The 17802-nt window shown below is 39.4% G+C and overlaps 2 protein-coding genes across 2 annotated transcripts in view; one reads left to right on the forward strand and one right to left on the reverse strand.

Moving 5' to 3' along the window:
- The window catches only part of usp28 (ubiquitin specific peptidase 28), a 30410-nt gene extending 26873 nt beyond the window's left edge, over positions 1-3537 (reverse strand). The window contains exons 1-2 of the mRNA XM_030069529.1: positions 3420-3537; positions 1617-1691 (exon numbers count right to left, since the gene is read on the reverse strand). Of these exons, the coding sequence (XP_029925389.1) occupies positions 1617-1691; positions 3420-3464 (120 nt within the window). The 5' untranslated portion in view covers positions 3465-3537. The remainder of the gene's footprint in view (positions 1-1616; positions 1692-3419) is intronic.
- Positions 3538-4889: 1352 nt separating this feature from the next.
- On the forward strand, positions 4890-16091 carry htr3b (5-hydroxytryptamine (serotonin) receptor 3B). Its single transcript, XM_030068130.1, has 9 exons — positions 4890-4896; positions 5789-5952; positions 7084-7128; positions 7558-7667; positions 9425-9594; positions 10558-10715; positions 13173-13383; positions 13856-14065; positions 15329-16091. The coding sequence occupies exons 1-9, from the start codon at positions 4890-4892 to the stop codon at positions 15589-15591; spliced, it is 1338 nt and encodes a 445-aa protein (XP_029923990.1). The 3' UTR covers positions 15592-16091.
- The last annotated feature ends 1711 nt before the right edge of the window (positions 16092-17802 follow it).

Genomic DNA, 17802 nt, shown 5'->3' on the forward strand with positions numbered 1-17802 from the left:
ACAAAAAAAAACAGATCTACCCAAATCACGTATGTGGCCTGTTTTGAATCTCAAACAGTGGTATTTGCCACTGATAAGGTAATGCATTTTTATAAGTGTTACTTTTAGTGATGCTGATGAGGTTTTAACCTTAATAACTCGTTGACTGCTGTAAAAAAAAAAAAAAAAAAAATGCAATTAACAGGATGTGCATCATGATATTATCTGTATTTTCAGAGCCAATATTGTTGTAAAAATCTTTACTGGTCCAAAATTTTCTTCAGGGGTGAACACCACTTCTTATTACCAAGTCTGCCAAACTATTTCTTACTCTACCTGTGAGTGTGGCAAGCGCAGAAAGACCCTTCTCAAAAATAAAACTAATTATAACATATCTGAGAAGCACCAAGGCGTGGGAGACACTGTCAGGTCTGGCCACCCTGAGCACTGAAAATAATCCCTAGACCTTTTGCTGCATGTCATCCCCTCTCTCTGCCCTGTCTTTTCTGTGTCTGTGACTGTCTAATAAAGCAGAAATGCCCCAAAAATAATCTAAAAAAAAAAAAAAAAAGAAACAGATACTATCATCCTATTGCTAAGGTGAGTAATCACAATTGATACATCAGCACCTTTACAGCTCTTGCAACACTTTTAGGGATGCACGACATTGGATTTTCTTTTGGCGATATCCGATATGCTGATATTTTCCATCTCTTTTGGCCGATGTCGATATGTACACATATTTTCTTCCACCTAGGCTAATTGCTGTATTGGAATTAACATTTCCTTATGCCTGCTCTTACTGTGAAGGCCCACTGGCAGATGCACAATGTTTTTCAAAATGTAAACATTCACTGGGCAAAATAAGGAAACTACCTCTCCTAAGGTGATGTAAAACATGTCATATTTATTTTTTATGTAACATTTTCTTTCAAACAAAACTGTAAGATTCATCCCACTGAAACAGGCCTGGATGATGCTCTTTGAGACAAACCACACAACAGACACAACCAGGGAAGATTTGATGTATTTCTCATATCGGCAGAAACCTTCTGGTGCCGATACTGATATTCCATTTTAAAGCCAATATCAGCCGATGCCAATGACGTTCTTACATTATCGTCTCTCCCTAGACACTTTATAGTTTGTAATAATCTATGTTTAAGTATCCTCACGATGAAGGATGTTGAAATCGCCGGCTTTATGCTGCAGGATAGGGGCCCTTTCAGGTTTGTGTTACGGTGCTGTTTCTGTTATCTCTGATCATTTTCAGGTAACACAAGATTCATATAAAGACATTTTTACTGTCCATACAGACTATACATTAAAAGGAATACATCGACTTTTAGCAAACATACTCTTTCATCAACTTATCATTGTGCAACAACAAGACTGGCTGTGGTTTTATTACTTTGTGTTCAGAATAGCAGAGCTGCATCGTTTTGCTATGGTAGACTGTACTAAATATTCACACTAAAACAGAGCGCTGAAACTCCAAGAAAAAACTGAAAACAGCGCTGAAACCATCTACTGTCTCATGGCACAACCATAAGTTGACTGAAGAGTGAATTTGTTTATATTTTTTCATAGTGATCAGAGCCACAAGATTGTAAATGTTATTGACTATTGTTGCTTACATTCAGAGCTCTGCAGAGGATGTGTGTGTCTTGGATGCCGGTGATCTCCCTCAGCTGGTTGATAAGCATTTGGCTCTATGGAGAGAAAAAATTGAACACGGTCACGTTTCACATCCTGGATATAATACAATTTTAAGACAATTTCTTAAAGGGATAGTTCACTCATTTTGAAAAAAAAAAAATCACTGTGATTTTTAAGGATTTTAGCCGGGGGAAGTCCACCTTAATGACAGAAGGCTAACAGTTAGCATTTGGAGCATCCAGCCAGTATCCAGCACTCAGTAACAATGAGAGGAAGAGAGCAGCACTACTGTGTTACAGAACAGCTAGGAGGGGAAGTAAAATAATTTAAAAAATAATAATAAAAATGGGTGACCTATCCCTTTAATATGGCAAAGAGAGACAGTATCATATGAAGAGGCAGTGTTACTGCGATTGGGTAACAACTGCAGATTCATTGCAGGCTATATAATTAATTTTGCTGCTGATTGGTCCAGAGAACAGATTGGTGTTGGCTGACATGTTAACTGTTGCTGTGAGAATAAAATAATATTATAAGGAGAACAGAAATGGAAAGTGAAGGATGCATTCAATTGCACACAAGGACAAGTACCACAATGTCACAAGGACAATCTCACAGCAAGTCCTGCAACTGCTTTGACCTCAAAGACACATCAAGTACAAAAAGAACATTGGCCTGCTGAGTGAAAGATGCTATATAAAGTCTGCAACCCCAACAGCAGGTGGACGGGTCAGGGTATGACACACACACACACACACACACACACACACACACACACACATAGAGGATGTGTCCAGGGAAATATACACAACAGTGTACAGAGAGACAGACTAGCACAGACACACACCCAGCCCATCCCCCCGACACACACACAGCCAAAAGCAATCTGAGCAGACTTATATGGAGACCGGGGGCTATCTGAGACCCTCTTGCCGAGCCTCTATTTTCGGCCGCTGACATGGATAGCACAGGCTGCTGTTTATCATTCCACTCAGCGTGTCACCAGACTTGACTGACAAAGGCAGTGGGTGTTTCGCTCACTCACTCACTCACTCACTCACTCACTCACAAACATTTCTTCCGTCAATATCAGAGGCCCACAAACTGGATGCATGCCGTCACAGATTTTTTCCACATGAGAAATGACACAATCTTATGTCCACCAAAGCTATTTTATTCAGTCCATCAACTTCTAGGCTTAGTTTGGCACTGGTATAATCAATTAGTTGAAGCTGATGAGCAAAATACTGATTCAAGTTAATTTTACACTCTGGAGAAAACCCTGGATTTGGGTAGGTTTGCTCAGGTGTGAATATAAGGTGTGTTTTATTAATTTGTTAATATCAGAGTGCCGGCAGGTTAGTTGATCCCAGACAAGTGACCTGCTGCCTTGCTTATCAAGAATAGTATAAGAAACATGGTCTGAATCATATCTTCTTTCATGCCTTTTATTAATTTCGCTCGCAACCATCAACCTGGGTGTTTTTAAGGGAGAAGACAGAGAGAACACCAATTCTTCAAGTTGGTATATTTTGTTGTAAAAGCTGTCTGGTGTCAATAGATATCCGCCGAACTGACAAGTGGCCCCTAATAAAACAGAAAATATCTACATTCAGGTTCAGTCCACTGCGTACATCTAACGATACTCAAAGAAACTTAAAAATGCCAAATGTTTTAGTGAAGGCTGGCGGACATGTCGCAGGGGTTGAGGTTAGTTTGGCTGTTCAGACGCAAACATGTCACTCTTTGGGTTAATAGCGGCTCCACTCCTTAGCGCTCACCGAAACCGTGGATTTATCCTCATTTTCTGTCTGTTCGACTCTCATGGCAGACGAAGCCGTGGCTTTTGGTGTAGTTGTTTCCCCCAGACGCCTGCAGCCCTGACTCAGAGTCACACCAACTCCATCTGTCAAACACCGCGAGCCACCAGCGTCCGGCGCGCGCACCTGTCAAGAGACGTCCGCGCCGCACCGCAACGTGCACGCTCCTGTGACGTGACTGACAACACAGTCTGAGCCTCCACTCTTATTTTAATAATTGCACATTAACATTATTAAGCATATAATTCTATGTATGTATGTATGTATGTATCTGTCTGTCTGTCTGTCTTGAACCTTATTTTGACATGTTTTATTTAGCCGTCTGATTAAAGTTCCCCTTTTTTTCTAACAAATATATATTTAAAAAAAAAAATCTACTTTGACCTATAAAGATGCATTTTTTTCCTTGGAAGGCGTCTAAAAAATATATTTTCAAAAATATTATCTAAATATTATTTACTTTACTAATAATATTATTTACTTAAAAAAAATAAATAAATACACACACTTTTCCTTGACTTTTTCTTGGTCTAGTCAAATGTTTCTAATTAATTTATTTTTTCTTATTTATTTCAGGAGGTTAGGATTTTTAAAAAAAAAAATACTACAGACTACACTTTCCAATAAAAAAATCCTCAGTGACCTAAGTTTTTAAAATATTCATTTTTTTTTTAATAATAAAGGGAATTTGTATATTTCTAGATTCTATAACTCAACAAAAATTCAAATCTATACAGATTAAATGCTGGTCCAACATGATGATAATAACTTATATCAAACTTTTATATCAAATTTTATTTTGAATTTACTTCGACAGGTATTTTACAACCTCCTGATATTTTTTAGTTTCATTTTATTTTTCCTTTTGAGTGGGACCTGCATGGATTTATGAACTTTTTTACACTGTTATCTTATTGTTACTTCATTTTTGCTCATGATGCATATTCTCAAGCCACAATCACTATAACTTTAACCAGCAAGTACCCGGAACATGCAGGAGTTCACAGAGATACAGAGTTTAATACTGGCAGAAGGCATGTGCTTCATTTTGTTCATTTTGATTTGAATACACCTTTACAATGAGAAGCGAGCAATAGCATGACTTACTGTTGCTGATCGTAATGAGACAATGAACCGGCAGAGCTCAAACCTCCAGGGATGCTTCTCTCCGGCTTTGTTCATTACGATGTGTATCACCTTTCCCCAGCGATGGAAAATCAATATCGGCATACCTAAACTTTCAAACAGTGCCGTGTTCATACTTCAGCCCCTACATAGTGCCTCTGTGTTTTACTCTTACTTTAAAATTGTGGATATTTTTTGTTAAATCAGAGCAGATTTTTAGATGTGAGAGCTGGAAAACACTAAAAACCTGGGAACTTAACCTTTAGACACCCAACAGTGATGTCTCTAATTTGGCTGATGCTACTGATGTCAGGTAAGATGCTCAAATTTTATTTATTTATCTGTTTATTTATTGGCTTTGGCTAAACAAACTATAAGACAACGGTAGCCTATTTTCTCGATGATATGAATTATAAATACTAAAAAACATTCAAACACTTTCCTCGACACTGTGCTCAAAGAAAAAAAAAAGTATCCTTCAATGAGATTTAATTACATTTCCAGTGTATTGTTTCAATTTTACGGAGCTTTGTGTGACATTTCCTTTTAATTTTCCAAATGTTTTACTTATGTGACAGTTTCTAACTCACCTTGCAGTTAATGTCATATTTACTGCTGTATTTATTATTCAGATCACTGTGCAATCTTATTTTTATTTATTTATTTATTTTATTTTTTTTTGAGTGTGTGTTATTAATTTTTTTTATTGATTTTTGCTAATAGTTTGATTTTTTGGCCTTTATGACTCTGCAATGGATGATATTGTTATGTTAGGATGTTTGAGCTACTTCAGACTTTGTATCATGTCTCACCGCCCAATGTTATGTTTCTTGAATTTCCCCCCGGGATTAATAAAGTACCTACCTACCTACCTTCCTATGAGAAAATTCAGATAACTCTATCGCAAGCAAATCACCGTGTAATGTTCAACTTCCATACTGTACTGTCAAATTTCATGGGACTCTCAGCCACATGTGCATATAACCAGCCATGTAGGAAAAGAAAATGATGTGGGTGAGGAAAAGCAGGGGCATAAAGCATCACATCCTACAAAATACAAACAATAAAATATTTTAGCAAAACCTTTCATTTCCCTAAAATCACTGTCTAAAAGAATTCACCCTCTAGTACATACCCGTGTGTATTTTCAGTGTGTATTGTATTGCAAAATAAAATAATAATTCATACATCCCTCTTCCTCTTAGTCTATTTAGTTGAAAGTTTGCCCGAGAAGCCCAAAAGGTCAGCTCTGAACCAGCTGACCAGAACCCTGCTGAGGAACTACGACCACGGGGTTCGACCCGTCCACAACTGGACCAGTCCCACCACGGTCTACATCGACCTCATACTGCAGTCCATCCTCGACGTGGTACGCAAACTCTTCTAGGCTCTCCAGGGCTTCGTGCACACTGCAGCTCCAAGTGTCCACTATTTTCCCTGTTTTATTCTGCATCACAGGGGGTGTGCGCAAAAACAAATCTTAGGCCTTGTTCAGACGGCCAGGCCAAAATCCATTTTTTTGTCATATCCAGATTTATTTTTTTTTAAAGTCTGGACACATTTTTGCAAATCCGATCCAAACTACATTTGGAGTTGGTTTGAAATGCGATTCCAGTCAGATTTGTACAGATGCGTTTCATCTGGACTCTCAAATAGGATCTCAAAGTGTCTGTAACATCACTCACAACGTGACACACACCTTATATAACAGACTTTTCCCATAGCAGCCATTTTGACATAGCAGGTAAACACAGGTGTTACTTATGACATTAATTAAGTTTCTGCTCTGTTTAGGTCAAGCAGAGCCCGGTTCCTGCTGCTGTTCATGCCGCCTCACGGGAACACAGTTAATGTCATTAGTAACACCTGTGTTTACCCTGCTATTTCAGTTCAAAATGGCCGCTGTGGAAAAGGTCTGTTGACATAATTCGGCGTGACAGTAGTTTGGCTGGGACGACGACACACAATGGGAAAAAAAATGCAACTGAAATATCAATCCCAGCATCTCCAACACCTTCAGGATGAAAACACCTGAGTCAACTTGGAATATGGGAAATGCAGTTTATTTGACTGGGACCTATACAATGTATAGACAAACTGAAAACAGCGATCTGATGCGAATATCGTAGTGTTTGTGCTCGATGCTAATTTGCAACACCTGTTCCTAGAAGGCCTTTTGTAAAAATAAGAGGTTAAAATTGAAATTAAAATAAAATAATAAAAATAAAAACAATAGAAGGAATATAAGTAGAGATTTGTTGTTGATTTAATGGAATTTGGACGCTCTCTTAAAAGTGATGAAGTTTGCAGCAAATTTCAAGTCATCAGGCTGCTAATCATCTCCACTATGGTCTCATTTGCTTGCAGAAATTATACTCATAAATCACACAGTTTAACAATTATATATTAATGCACCTTCAAGGCAAAGCACTTATGATGCTTCATTATAAATATATGCATTTCCTTTTTAAGTGACACTGAAATATTCACTTTTTCCCAGGATGGAAAGACCCAGAGCATTACCACAAGCATCTGGTACAGACAGGTAGGTCACATCTGACTTACAATATTTTAAATCTGCCTCTTCTCATTGTACAGCAAATGGAAACCAACAATCGTTCCCTTCCACAGAATCCATATTCTAATTAAATATCTCTAATTAGCCTCCTAATTTGTGAATTCCTCTGTGTGGCTGCCCTATACTGTTTACAGTGTGAACGGATAACGAGCTGTTGAATTCAATCAGGGTGAACACTGTCCAGTTAAAGTTCATTTATGTAGTGGCCAGTCTTCTCATCTAACTCTCATCTTCAGCACAAACACAGCTGCTAAAGTCTGCAGCAAGTGATTGAAAACTGACAGGCATAAATCAAAGAATCGATCGGTCTTTCAAAGAAACGGTTCAGTTTGGTTTTTGCTTGTATGTCCTCGTCTATAAAGGATGTCATTTTGTGCTTCCTCTCTTTGTTTGCAGATCTGGACGGATGAGTTCCTGGTTTGGGACCCAGAGGAGTTTGATGGAATCACTGAGATCTCATTGTCATCTGATGCCATCTGGATACCTGATGTTATCGTCAGTGAATTGTGAGAAATCATTTGAATTTCCCCCTTCCGAGAGCAGGAGTTTCATCTGGTGCTCCTTTCCAGTGCATGGGTTGGACATAGAACTAAAGTGTTATGGACAACATCTTCATGCACAAAGTGAAGTGAATATATTTGGACAGTGTTTGGTTTTCTAAGCATGTCTTTCTCGTTTTCTCATGCTCCTCTGATTGTTGCAAATTGCACAAATATTGAGTATTGTTTATTTATTACTTTTATTTTTTTAATGCTAAGATCTCACATTCCTCCTCTGTATAAGCATGGCTTGCTGCTTCTAATGAACACACTCTGATTGAATCCAGACTTTTTTAGCACATTTATTTATTTTATTTAACCTCAACATGTCAGCCTTTTTTTTTTTTTTTAACTCGGCACCAAAATTATGGAACTCCCTGCCCGAAGCTGTAAGAGATGCAGGCTGATGTGACAATTGAAAGTTATTCAACATTACTTTTGACTAACTGTCATACTTCCTTTGTTTTATTCTCTTATTCTATTCTTTTACATATTTATTGATTTTATATCCCTTGTTTTATATCCTCCACATGTTTGTCTTCCTCTGTTTCTGCATATTTTACTGTTTCTATATCTTAATATATTTTACCTACATCTTTTATATGTCTAATTGACGTTTGTTTCACTGCCTCTACTCTTTATGTTTCAATTGATTGCACGGTTTTATCACATAGTATTTGCACTTGTTTTAAATTGCCTGCTTGATATTCTAGTTTTCTCACTTTATTGTACAGCACTTTAAGTTACACCCCCTGTATGAAAGCTGCTATATAAATAAAGTCATGGTCAGACATTGCAGGGGAGATAAACATGAGAAAAACACAGTTTTGAGTGGAAGAGGACTTTAAATGTGCTGTGCCTGTGAGGTTACCAGGTGATAGGGTTACAATGCACTTTATTTAGGTTAGATCAAAGGCTTTAATGTCTTTGCACAGGTGAGTAGAAGTGGTTATAATTGGTTATCATTATAGGTGGGTTAATCTCCATCTCACCTGGGGTTTGTTAGCCTTTTCAAACGTCTTTTTCTCCACTAAAGTTCAGGAAAACTATAATATCTTAGAGCTTTTAAGAAGTTAGAGAAAGTAAAAGGTCTGTTTGATGGTGCTAGTTTGCAGATGTTGACTGGAGGAGCCACAGGAGAAGCCAAATCTTTGATAATGTTGTGTTAATCTTGTGACTAATGTCAGTCGATTGTCTCGCAGCTGTGAAACTGCTTGTGTATCACAGCAGGACACACGCATTCAAATGTTCACAGTACTTGTAGTAATTTCTGTACTGTGAGTTAAGTAGTTTAGTTTAAGTAGTTTAATTTCTGTACTGTGAGTTAAGTACTGTGAGTCTTAGTGATTTACATTGTTACTGTAACAACTAGAAATAATTGCCATTTAATTCTGTACAAGGCAAAATGACTATGACAAACAGTGCAATGACTGTTCTACTCCATTTTAGCTCTGTGTCTCATCCTGACTTCCACTGGGGTCACGTGACATTTGCAAACTCATGGAGCCACCGGGTGTTTTGGATCAAAGTGTCCCCCAAATGTTATGTAAACCTCCCATCTTTCAAAGGACGGGGCTACATTACGCAGCGCACCTTCACATTTCCCAATCCTCTCTCAAGTGCAGACATGTTGACTCCCCAGAGGTTAGCCGGTCTCATATTCTGCCCTGCTGTCCACATCTCATCTTACCTCTTCTCTTCTCTCGTGCATGTCCGTTTCCCAGCGTGGATGAGGGGAAATCCCCTCCAATCCCTTACGTCTATGTCAACTCCTCCGGCTCGGTGAAGAACTACAGGCCCATCCAGGCGGTGTTGGCCTGCAACCTGGAGATGTACGCCTTTCCGTTTGACAAGCAGAACTGCACCCTCACCTTCCGCAGCTGGCTTCACTCAGGTCCTCCTCCTGCCTTTAATGGGATTGTAGACAGATTGTTTAGATGGGTTGTAATCTTGTGGCGTGTAAACCAAGGTTACACAGCATTTTATTTACAGAGGAGATAAGAGTTTACCCACTTTTTTAAGGGAGGTAGGATATTTGCATTTCCATTGTCATTTCCAGTCTTTGATGGTACCTCGGTGGGGCTGCCAGGCCAGTTTCCAGATGGTAATGGCCAGACAGGGCTAGCTGCAGTCTGAGGCAGAGTTAAGGCTCATAAATGGGTAGACGGTGCCAGCTGATAAGTCCAGATGTCAGCACAGCAGCTCACTTTTGTAGCAGAAAAATAACAGAGGGGAGAAAAATGGAGAACAATCTGCAGTCCTCGTCAAAGGAGGACATTAGAGGACAATGTCCAACGTCAAATCAACAGTGTTTGCCGAAATGAGGATGTTATGTGTCATATAGCGAGAGAACTGGCAGCAGACAGGTCTCCAGAAACTGCAAAAACTGAGCTCTCAGTACAAGGCAGTTAAAGCACACAACATACAAGTGGCGTCCAAATTAAAAAAAAAAAAAAAAAAAAAAACCCATGGTACCAAGTCCTGCAGTAATTAGTGCCAGGTGTGCAGACTTTAACCACTCGCTTCCTACTTCCCACTGGCGTGGACGGACGGGACGAGACTGCAAGGCTGTTGGTGCAAGAGTGGAAACACCAATGTTTTTTGTTCTCTGGAGGGCGAGGGAGTTTTACACCATCTGGCTCGAAGATAGTAATATCATATTTTTAAAATGGGTGAACTAACCTTTTAAATAAAGCGGGTAAACTCCAATCTACTCTCCAAAACAACTACACAAAGTCAATATCTGAAAACAATGAGAAATTCAGACACAGTTAAAGCAGATATTTATTGTCTTTCATGTTATTTCCTGATCCTTTCCATGTTTCTTTGGACACTCCTCATTATCTCTTCCCTTTAGTGAAGGAAATAGACCTGGCTCTGTGGAGGAATGCTGACACCATCGCTAATGATAAACGGGAGTTCATGAACAACGGAGAATGGGAGCTTCTCTCCATCCCGTCCCACTACTGGCAGTACCACCAAGGCGATACCGACTACGCTCACATCCAGTTCAATGTATGTGCCTGCCGACCTCCCATCATGTGCATGGATGTACAGTGCAACAACTCAAAATCTTACCAAGAATATTTGTCTTACTTCAAGTCAAAAGTCTTATTTCTAGTCAAAATATCGCATTACACTTAAAATAAGACATGATCACCAAAGAAATAACCTGTTTTTAGACAATTTTCACTTGTTTCAAGCTAATTTCCACTTGTTTCAAGCTCATTTTCACTTGTTCCACTGGCAAATTTTGCCAATGAAACAAGCAAATTTTCACTTGTTTCAGGTGAAGTTTCACTTTTTCCACTGGCAAATTGTCTAAAAACAAGTTACTTCTGAGGTGATCATGTCTTATTTTAAGTGTAATGAGATATTTTTGACTAGAAATAAGACATTTTGACTTGAAATAAGACAAATATTCTTGCTAAGATTTTGAATTTTTGCAGTGTATAGTGGAGGGTTAACACACCTAAGCCTCCCTTTTCTATTGGTTTCTTAACTTGAATCATGTAACTTCATAGCAAACACCACAAGATGTGATGTAAACATGATGGAATTTGCATGAAAATATAAAACATGATGGGGTGGGGGCTTCAATTTACCTGAAAATATGACCACCTGAATGTTGTGCTGTAAGTTACCTGCCTTTAAATTACCACTATATTAACATTTATACAGCAAGTTTCACACTGATTTGAATGCAGCACAGGCATCTTTTTTAAAGCCAAAGATCTGGTATTGGCTCACACCTGGAAACACTTAAAACTTCTGTTAGGTTTGGGTAACATAAACAACGTGGTTAAGGTTAGAGTGAGGTTTGAGTCATTGATGATTAAAAAAACAATGTAAAAATGAGCCTACACACTTCACTCCCAGTAGAAAACTGATTTGTATGAGCTGAGATTCAAATTCAGATCGCCAGAATTGCTATTTGACTGTCAGACCACTACCTCTCTCTGCTCCCATCGCTGCTTCCACATCCTTTTGTTGTGGAAAATGTTTGCCTTGTACTTGTACACCACATCAAAATGTCACTAATGGCATTTGAATGCAACAACATTACTTTACAATATTCATCTTGGGTGACATCTTTGTTCCTGAACCCATCTACCATTTCATTGCCTTCCTCAGACCCATTCTTCACTTTTATTTTTTCCCTCACTGGAGGTGTAATGCTATCTATCGGCGTTTCCCAGCGAGTGTGTAACTGCACTGTGACGACTGTGATTGCTTATCGATGGCGAGGTTTAAGCTGTGGCCCTCTGCGGGTTACTGTCTCCCATGCTGCGCGGGGTAACTGTAAAGTGTGAAGCAATTGGCCGCGACCTTCATGGATCAGGCTTGCAAGCTAATGCCAAAAGATGAGGCTGAGGGTGCTTCTGGCATGTAAAGAGATGGAGAGAGAGGGAGAGGGAGAGAGAGAGAGACTAATAGACAGGAGAGAGAGACCATAATGAGACTGTCTCAGTGGCTGCCTGATCAATGGACTTCTTGTTAGCACCGAGGAAAATGGCTCCCCAGCCCATTGCAGGTGGAGAGCGGGGTGGGAGGTTGGACGGTGGTTGCTGCTGATTCTGCTCCAAGAGTCAAGGCTTTTAAGTAATGGGGCATTTCATGGCTCACTGGGCTACTGTTACACTGTGGCAGTTTTGTTGCTAAAGGTAAAAATGTCACATGGAGCGGGCTCCTGCACAGGTCTCCTAAGACTGGAAAATGCACTTGGTCATTTCCAAGTCTGAAAAAATGTGACATTGGACAACAAGTCTGGAAAAGTACATATAAAGCAAAGACGCTAGTGGACTGATACCATATGCCACACATTTCCTATGATTACAGGCCCACTGTCATCTCATTTGTATGGTACTGGCATGCAGGGGTGTAAAGAGTGCATAATATTATACTCAAATAGTAGTATGGTTATTTTGTTTGAAATTTAATCCGAGTAGAAACAAATTTTGTAGTGTAAATATTTACACCTGAAATTTAAAGAAAAAATACAAATAAATATTGCATTATTTAAGAATGCCATTATCACATATGATGGCATAAGGCAGGGTTGAACCTAGGTTAGTTTAATTAAATAATGAGAACAATAAAATACAGTGGATAAACACCTTTCATGGAACATTACTGAGTTGCATAGAAAATATAGCAAAGTTTAATGCTCAAGTCAAAATGTTATTTTTATGAATGTTAGCTGGGGGAAGTCCACTTCAATGGCAGGAGGCTAACAGTTAGCATTTGGAGCATCCAGCCAGTATCCAGCCCTCAGTAACAAAGAGAGGAAGACAGCACCACTACAGTCCTACAGAACAACTAGGAGGGGAAGTAAAACAACAGTAAAATTTTTCAAAATGAGTGAACTGTCCCTTTAATGTGAACATATTTTTCTACCAGTTACATCAGGTATTGTCTTGATTCTTATTGGCTCCATAAGATCTCAGCGCTCTCTCCTCACATTGGGTTCAGGTGCTGATCCGGCGGCGCCCCCTGCTGTACGTGGTGGGTCTGCTCATCCCCAGCATCTTCCTCATGCTGGTGGATGTTTGCAGCTTCTATCTGCCACTGAACAGCGGCACACGCATCACCTTTAAGATCAGCATCCTGCTGGGCTACACCGTCTTCAGAGTCAACCTGATGGACGAGCTGCCGGCCACCGCTGTCAAAACCCCACTCATCGGTACGACGGCTGACAGGTTTTTAGTTTTTGTTTGTCATCGGTACGACGGCTGACAGGTTTTTAGTTTTTGTTTGTTTGTTTGTTTCTTAGATATATTTTTCTTGTGCTGGCCTTGTGTTGATTTCTCCAGAATGAGCTGCTGTCCCCTTGATTTCTTGTGCAAACTCTCTGGACAGTCCCATTTGTTCTGTTATCTGATGTTTTAGACATACTTGTACCTCAGTTTTGATTCATGACTTCCTGTAGGTAGGGAACATTTCACACCAGTGATCAGATCTGAGACTGTGATCTGACGTGCACCAGAGGAGTGAATATATCGTGTCTCCGTCAGTGGAAATGAGATGCTGTCTTTTGTAGCTCCACTTTAGAATGGTTAAAAAAATAATAATCTTGTTTTTCATATCCAAGTGAAATGAAAAATCCAAATAAGAATTATGAGGCAGCATTATGTTGTCGTCCTGTCTCGTTCCAGGTGTGTTCTTTGTGGTGTGCATGGCCCTGCTGATGCTCAGCCTGGCCAAGTCCATCTTGGTGGTGAAGCTGTCGCACCACAGTGAGAAGGAGGTGAAGCAGATGTCGCTGTCGGCCTGCCTGCTGGACAAGTACGGCTCCGTCGGCCGCAGCTTCACGGAGAGTGCTTTCACCTCCGTCAAAACCCTGGACGATATCAACCCGTCTGGAGGTGAGCTGGAGGGGCCAGTTCACGCTGCCCGAACAAACATGAACACCCAAGAGTCTTTGTGTGCTGTTGGGTTGGTGTGCTACGCCTGCTGGCATTTGTTGGTGTTTGTTTTACACAACTGAATGAAATGTGTGGCCAGTCTGATAACTGAGCTTACCAACAGCAAACCCTGCCTCGTTATTGTGCACAAGCCAGTCCTCACATTGTGTTGCAAATAAATGCATTTAACATTATAGTAAAACTACTTAAACAAGGAAAATGTGGTTCTACTTTTAAACAACTTAAACAGCCTTTAAAGTAACAGATCATACTGGAGAGGAACATCCAAATTATTAGCTATTTAAAATGTCATGTAAAATGAATATAACGCCATGTATTTGCTTTTTAGGCCACAAAAAAAGCTCGCTAAAAATGTTTAAAGCATCCACAACAGGATGCAGCAACAATTATGTATCACAATGCTGATCGATATAACTAGACTATATTGGAACTATTTTGTTCACTGAATAACACCTGAATATTGGCCTACTATATGAATTTTCCCCCTTTCTTGGGTCTGGACTTTGAACAGGTACCACTCATAAGTCCACCTCTTATCCCATACCCTTAGATTGGTCCCATTTTTCAGTTCACAGCAGCCATTTTGACACGAAATAGCAGGTAAGCACAGGTGTTACTAATGACATGAATTAAGATTCTGTTCCATTAAGGACTGGAGTGTTTGTTTCCAGTGAGCCAGCATGAACAACAGTAGGACCCTGGCTCTGTTAGACCTCAATGGAACAAAACCATCATTTTTGTATGACGCACTCAACATGCACTCAGCAAATACGGGTGTTTGGGACTGATCATACAACTGGACGCAAGAGACTTGGATTACATAGCATGACGAGTGTGAACTTCATAAACTGAACTTTCGATAGGGTTTTGCTGTTATAAAACTGTTAAAATAGGGTCATTAAGTTCATCTGGGATGTGAGTTCTTGATTAAAAAATTATGTCTTATGGGTGCAGTATTCATTTAGTAACACCTGTGTTTACCCTGCTATTTCATGTCAAAATGGCTGCTGTGAAAAAGATGTACTAAATTTTGCATCGGCACTACAAGCTATACTCTTTACTTTTGAAGTCCACCTCTCAATTCAGCCTCTGGAGAGTCAGATAGTTAGACTGACACAACGCTGGTTTGGACTGACAGCATTAATTGCATGTGTTTAGATGCTGACTGTTCACCTGTCAAACCATCTTCTCTTGCTCCATCAGGTTATGAGCTGGATCCGCTGCAGGAGGATCTTGTGTCCCTGAACGAGGCGCAGTACGCTCCCTGCAGGCTGGAGTGGCTTCTCCGGGAGCTTGTGTCTCTTCGCCTAACCTTGTACCAGGATGAGAGTGAAGACTCGGCCCAGGCTGAATGGCTGGCCCTCTGCTCAAAGGTTGACCGCTTCCTCTTCCGGGTTTACCTGCTGGTTCTGGGGTTATATGCCTGTACCCTGCTGCTGCTCTGGACCAGCTGGAGCTTTGCCTGACCACAGATTTGGCCCGAAATGAATATACAAAAATAATGGTCTCGGTTTAAAACTGTGTTACACAACTTTGTACCAGTATAACTGAATTTTTGCAAGTTTAAAGGACTTTATTAAGTAATATAGACATATTTTTCGGTTGCATTCAGAGTAAGAACCTCTGAGTGCTCCAGTGGTACAAGTTCACAACTTTATTGCTCAATAGCTAAAGTTATGTCAATGATGTTCAGTATTGTTTGCCAGCTATACAGCATTGAACATTAGCAACAGCATGTTTACACTTCAAATTTACATGTTTCAAAATAAAAGAATCTTTGTGCACCTTTGATTCAAATGACTCAGTGCCAGCATTACAGGGGTTCAGTCAGCTCAGTCAGACACACAAGCTTTCCAGCCGTGATGTCTTGCATTCAAATCAAGCCTAGAGTCTTTGTCATGTGTCGTCTTTCCTGTTCATCTGGACTGTTAACTATCAAATAAAAATGTTCCCAAAAATTGTCAAATATGCTTTATTACTTTTTTTTTTTTTTTTTACTTTTTTTAAAAAAAAAAAAATGTATTCACTATCTTGAAGCACTAATTGCTTGTAGTGCTGAACACTGGATAGATTATTGCAGATAAGTATTAGAAAAGCGCTCATGCTGTGCAAATGCAAAGGGAAGACTGCAGACTGATTTATGCATGTTTCGAGTGCAAAGGTACAAAATGCTCGTCATGTCCTCTTCCCTTCATTCGCTTTGAAGAAAAATTTGGCACACAGAGCAGAATAGAACTGAATAGAATACACTCTTGTCAGAGCGAAGCAGAGAGTATCACCATGTTCCCTTCTTATATCGAGCCAAGCCTCAAAACATTCAGTCTGCATCACCACCAGATGTTGCATCACCACAACATCACGGTTTGACAGAGTTGTTTTTGCCAGAATCTTGTCATTTTTCCTCACAGAGAATATTTACCAAAATATACTGTTCAATGAGCAGATTCTCCAGAGAAAATCCACAAGATCAATGGGATGTTATGATTCTGCATTCATACTTTAATCTCCATCGCACTCCCCTTCTTCCACAAAATAGATCAATAAAGCCCATTCACAGCTCAGCCTCTGTAAACTATTCCCTGTTGGTTTCCTAATAGTCATGATAGGAATATCAGAAGTACTTCACAGGAACCCCGCCTGGAGAAAGATCTATATTAATGCAATTTTCACAGTCTCGGCTTTGCTTCCAGTGGATCGTGTTACAAGATGTTACGCAATAGGGCTGAAGATGAAGAAATACGTGAAACACTTTATGTTAGCGCCTTGCTTCTTGATGAATGAGGTAACGTGTTAGTGCAATGATGTGCCTGCAATAAATACAGTATTTTAGATGTAAAACAGTGGAGCCCAAAAGTGGAGTCCACTATTAAAAACTCTTGATTCATCATTTATGAATGAATAAACAAACAAACAAATACAGAAAACGGACAGATTTTTGGCAAATATTTCTCAAAGTTGTGTATTTTTCACTAATACAAGTAAAAAAGAAAAAACTTGCATTGTATTGAAAGTCAAAATTTATCAGACAGGCTCAGTTTCTTAATATATTTATATATATTGCATCAATATATTTTAATATATTGAATAATACATAAGTAACTACGTATTTCAGATATTGCAATATATTGGGAAATATAAAGACTAGTTGCCATATATGGAAATGTATTATCTAATAGATCACATGATATTTTCCAATATACTGCAACATATTTTTGTTTCGTAAGGGAACCTGTTATTTGTATTATAGCATTATGACTAAGTGAAGATGTGAATGGGTGAGCCACAGTCACCCATGGTCTGAGACAAAATACTAAAATATAAAACACCATTGGTCTGTATTGTTAATGGACCATAACGGTAGTTTTGAACGTTTGGCCCATTTACTAAAATTTCCCTACATTTCGCACTGCAGCAAACCATTTTACAAATCATGTGGGGGTACTGAAGATTATAAAATCAAAATCCCTACCTTGTAACATTTGAAAAGAAACATAACGCTCTGCCTCTGCTGCTAACAAAGTCGTCGCCATTCATAAACCATGGAGCCAATAATTGGCTGTGTAAAGCAAATGTTTCCCTGGGGACTATTTTCCAGTGAGGAGACCGTTTCACTCTGCGCAATTCAATACAATTACAATTCATGCATCAGAGGATTTGTGGCAAGTTTATTCTTTTTT

The sequence above is a fragment of the Myripristis murdjan genome, chromosome 14 (genome assembly GCF_902150065.1).
Source record: "Myripristis murdjan chromosome 14, fMyrMur1.1, whole genome shotgun sequence".
Taxonomy (NCBI): Eukaryota; Metazoa; Chordata; class Actinopteri; order Holocentriformes; family Holocentridae; genus Myripristis; species Myripristis murdjan.

Coding starts and splice junctions, on each gene's coding strand:
- htr3b (XM_030068130.1), top strand. Junction 7,668..9,424: donor GATGTTATCGTCAGTGAATT/GTGAGAAATCAT, acceptor TCCGTTTCCCAG/CGTGGATGAGGGGAAATCCC. Junction 10,716..13,172: donor ACGCTCACATCCAGTTCAAT/GTATGTGCCTGC, acceptor CATTGGGTTCAG/GTGCTGATCCGGCGGCGCCC.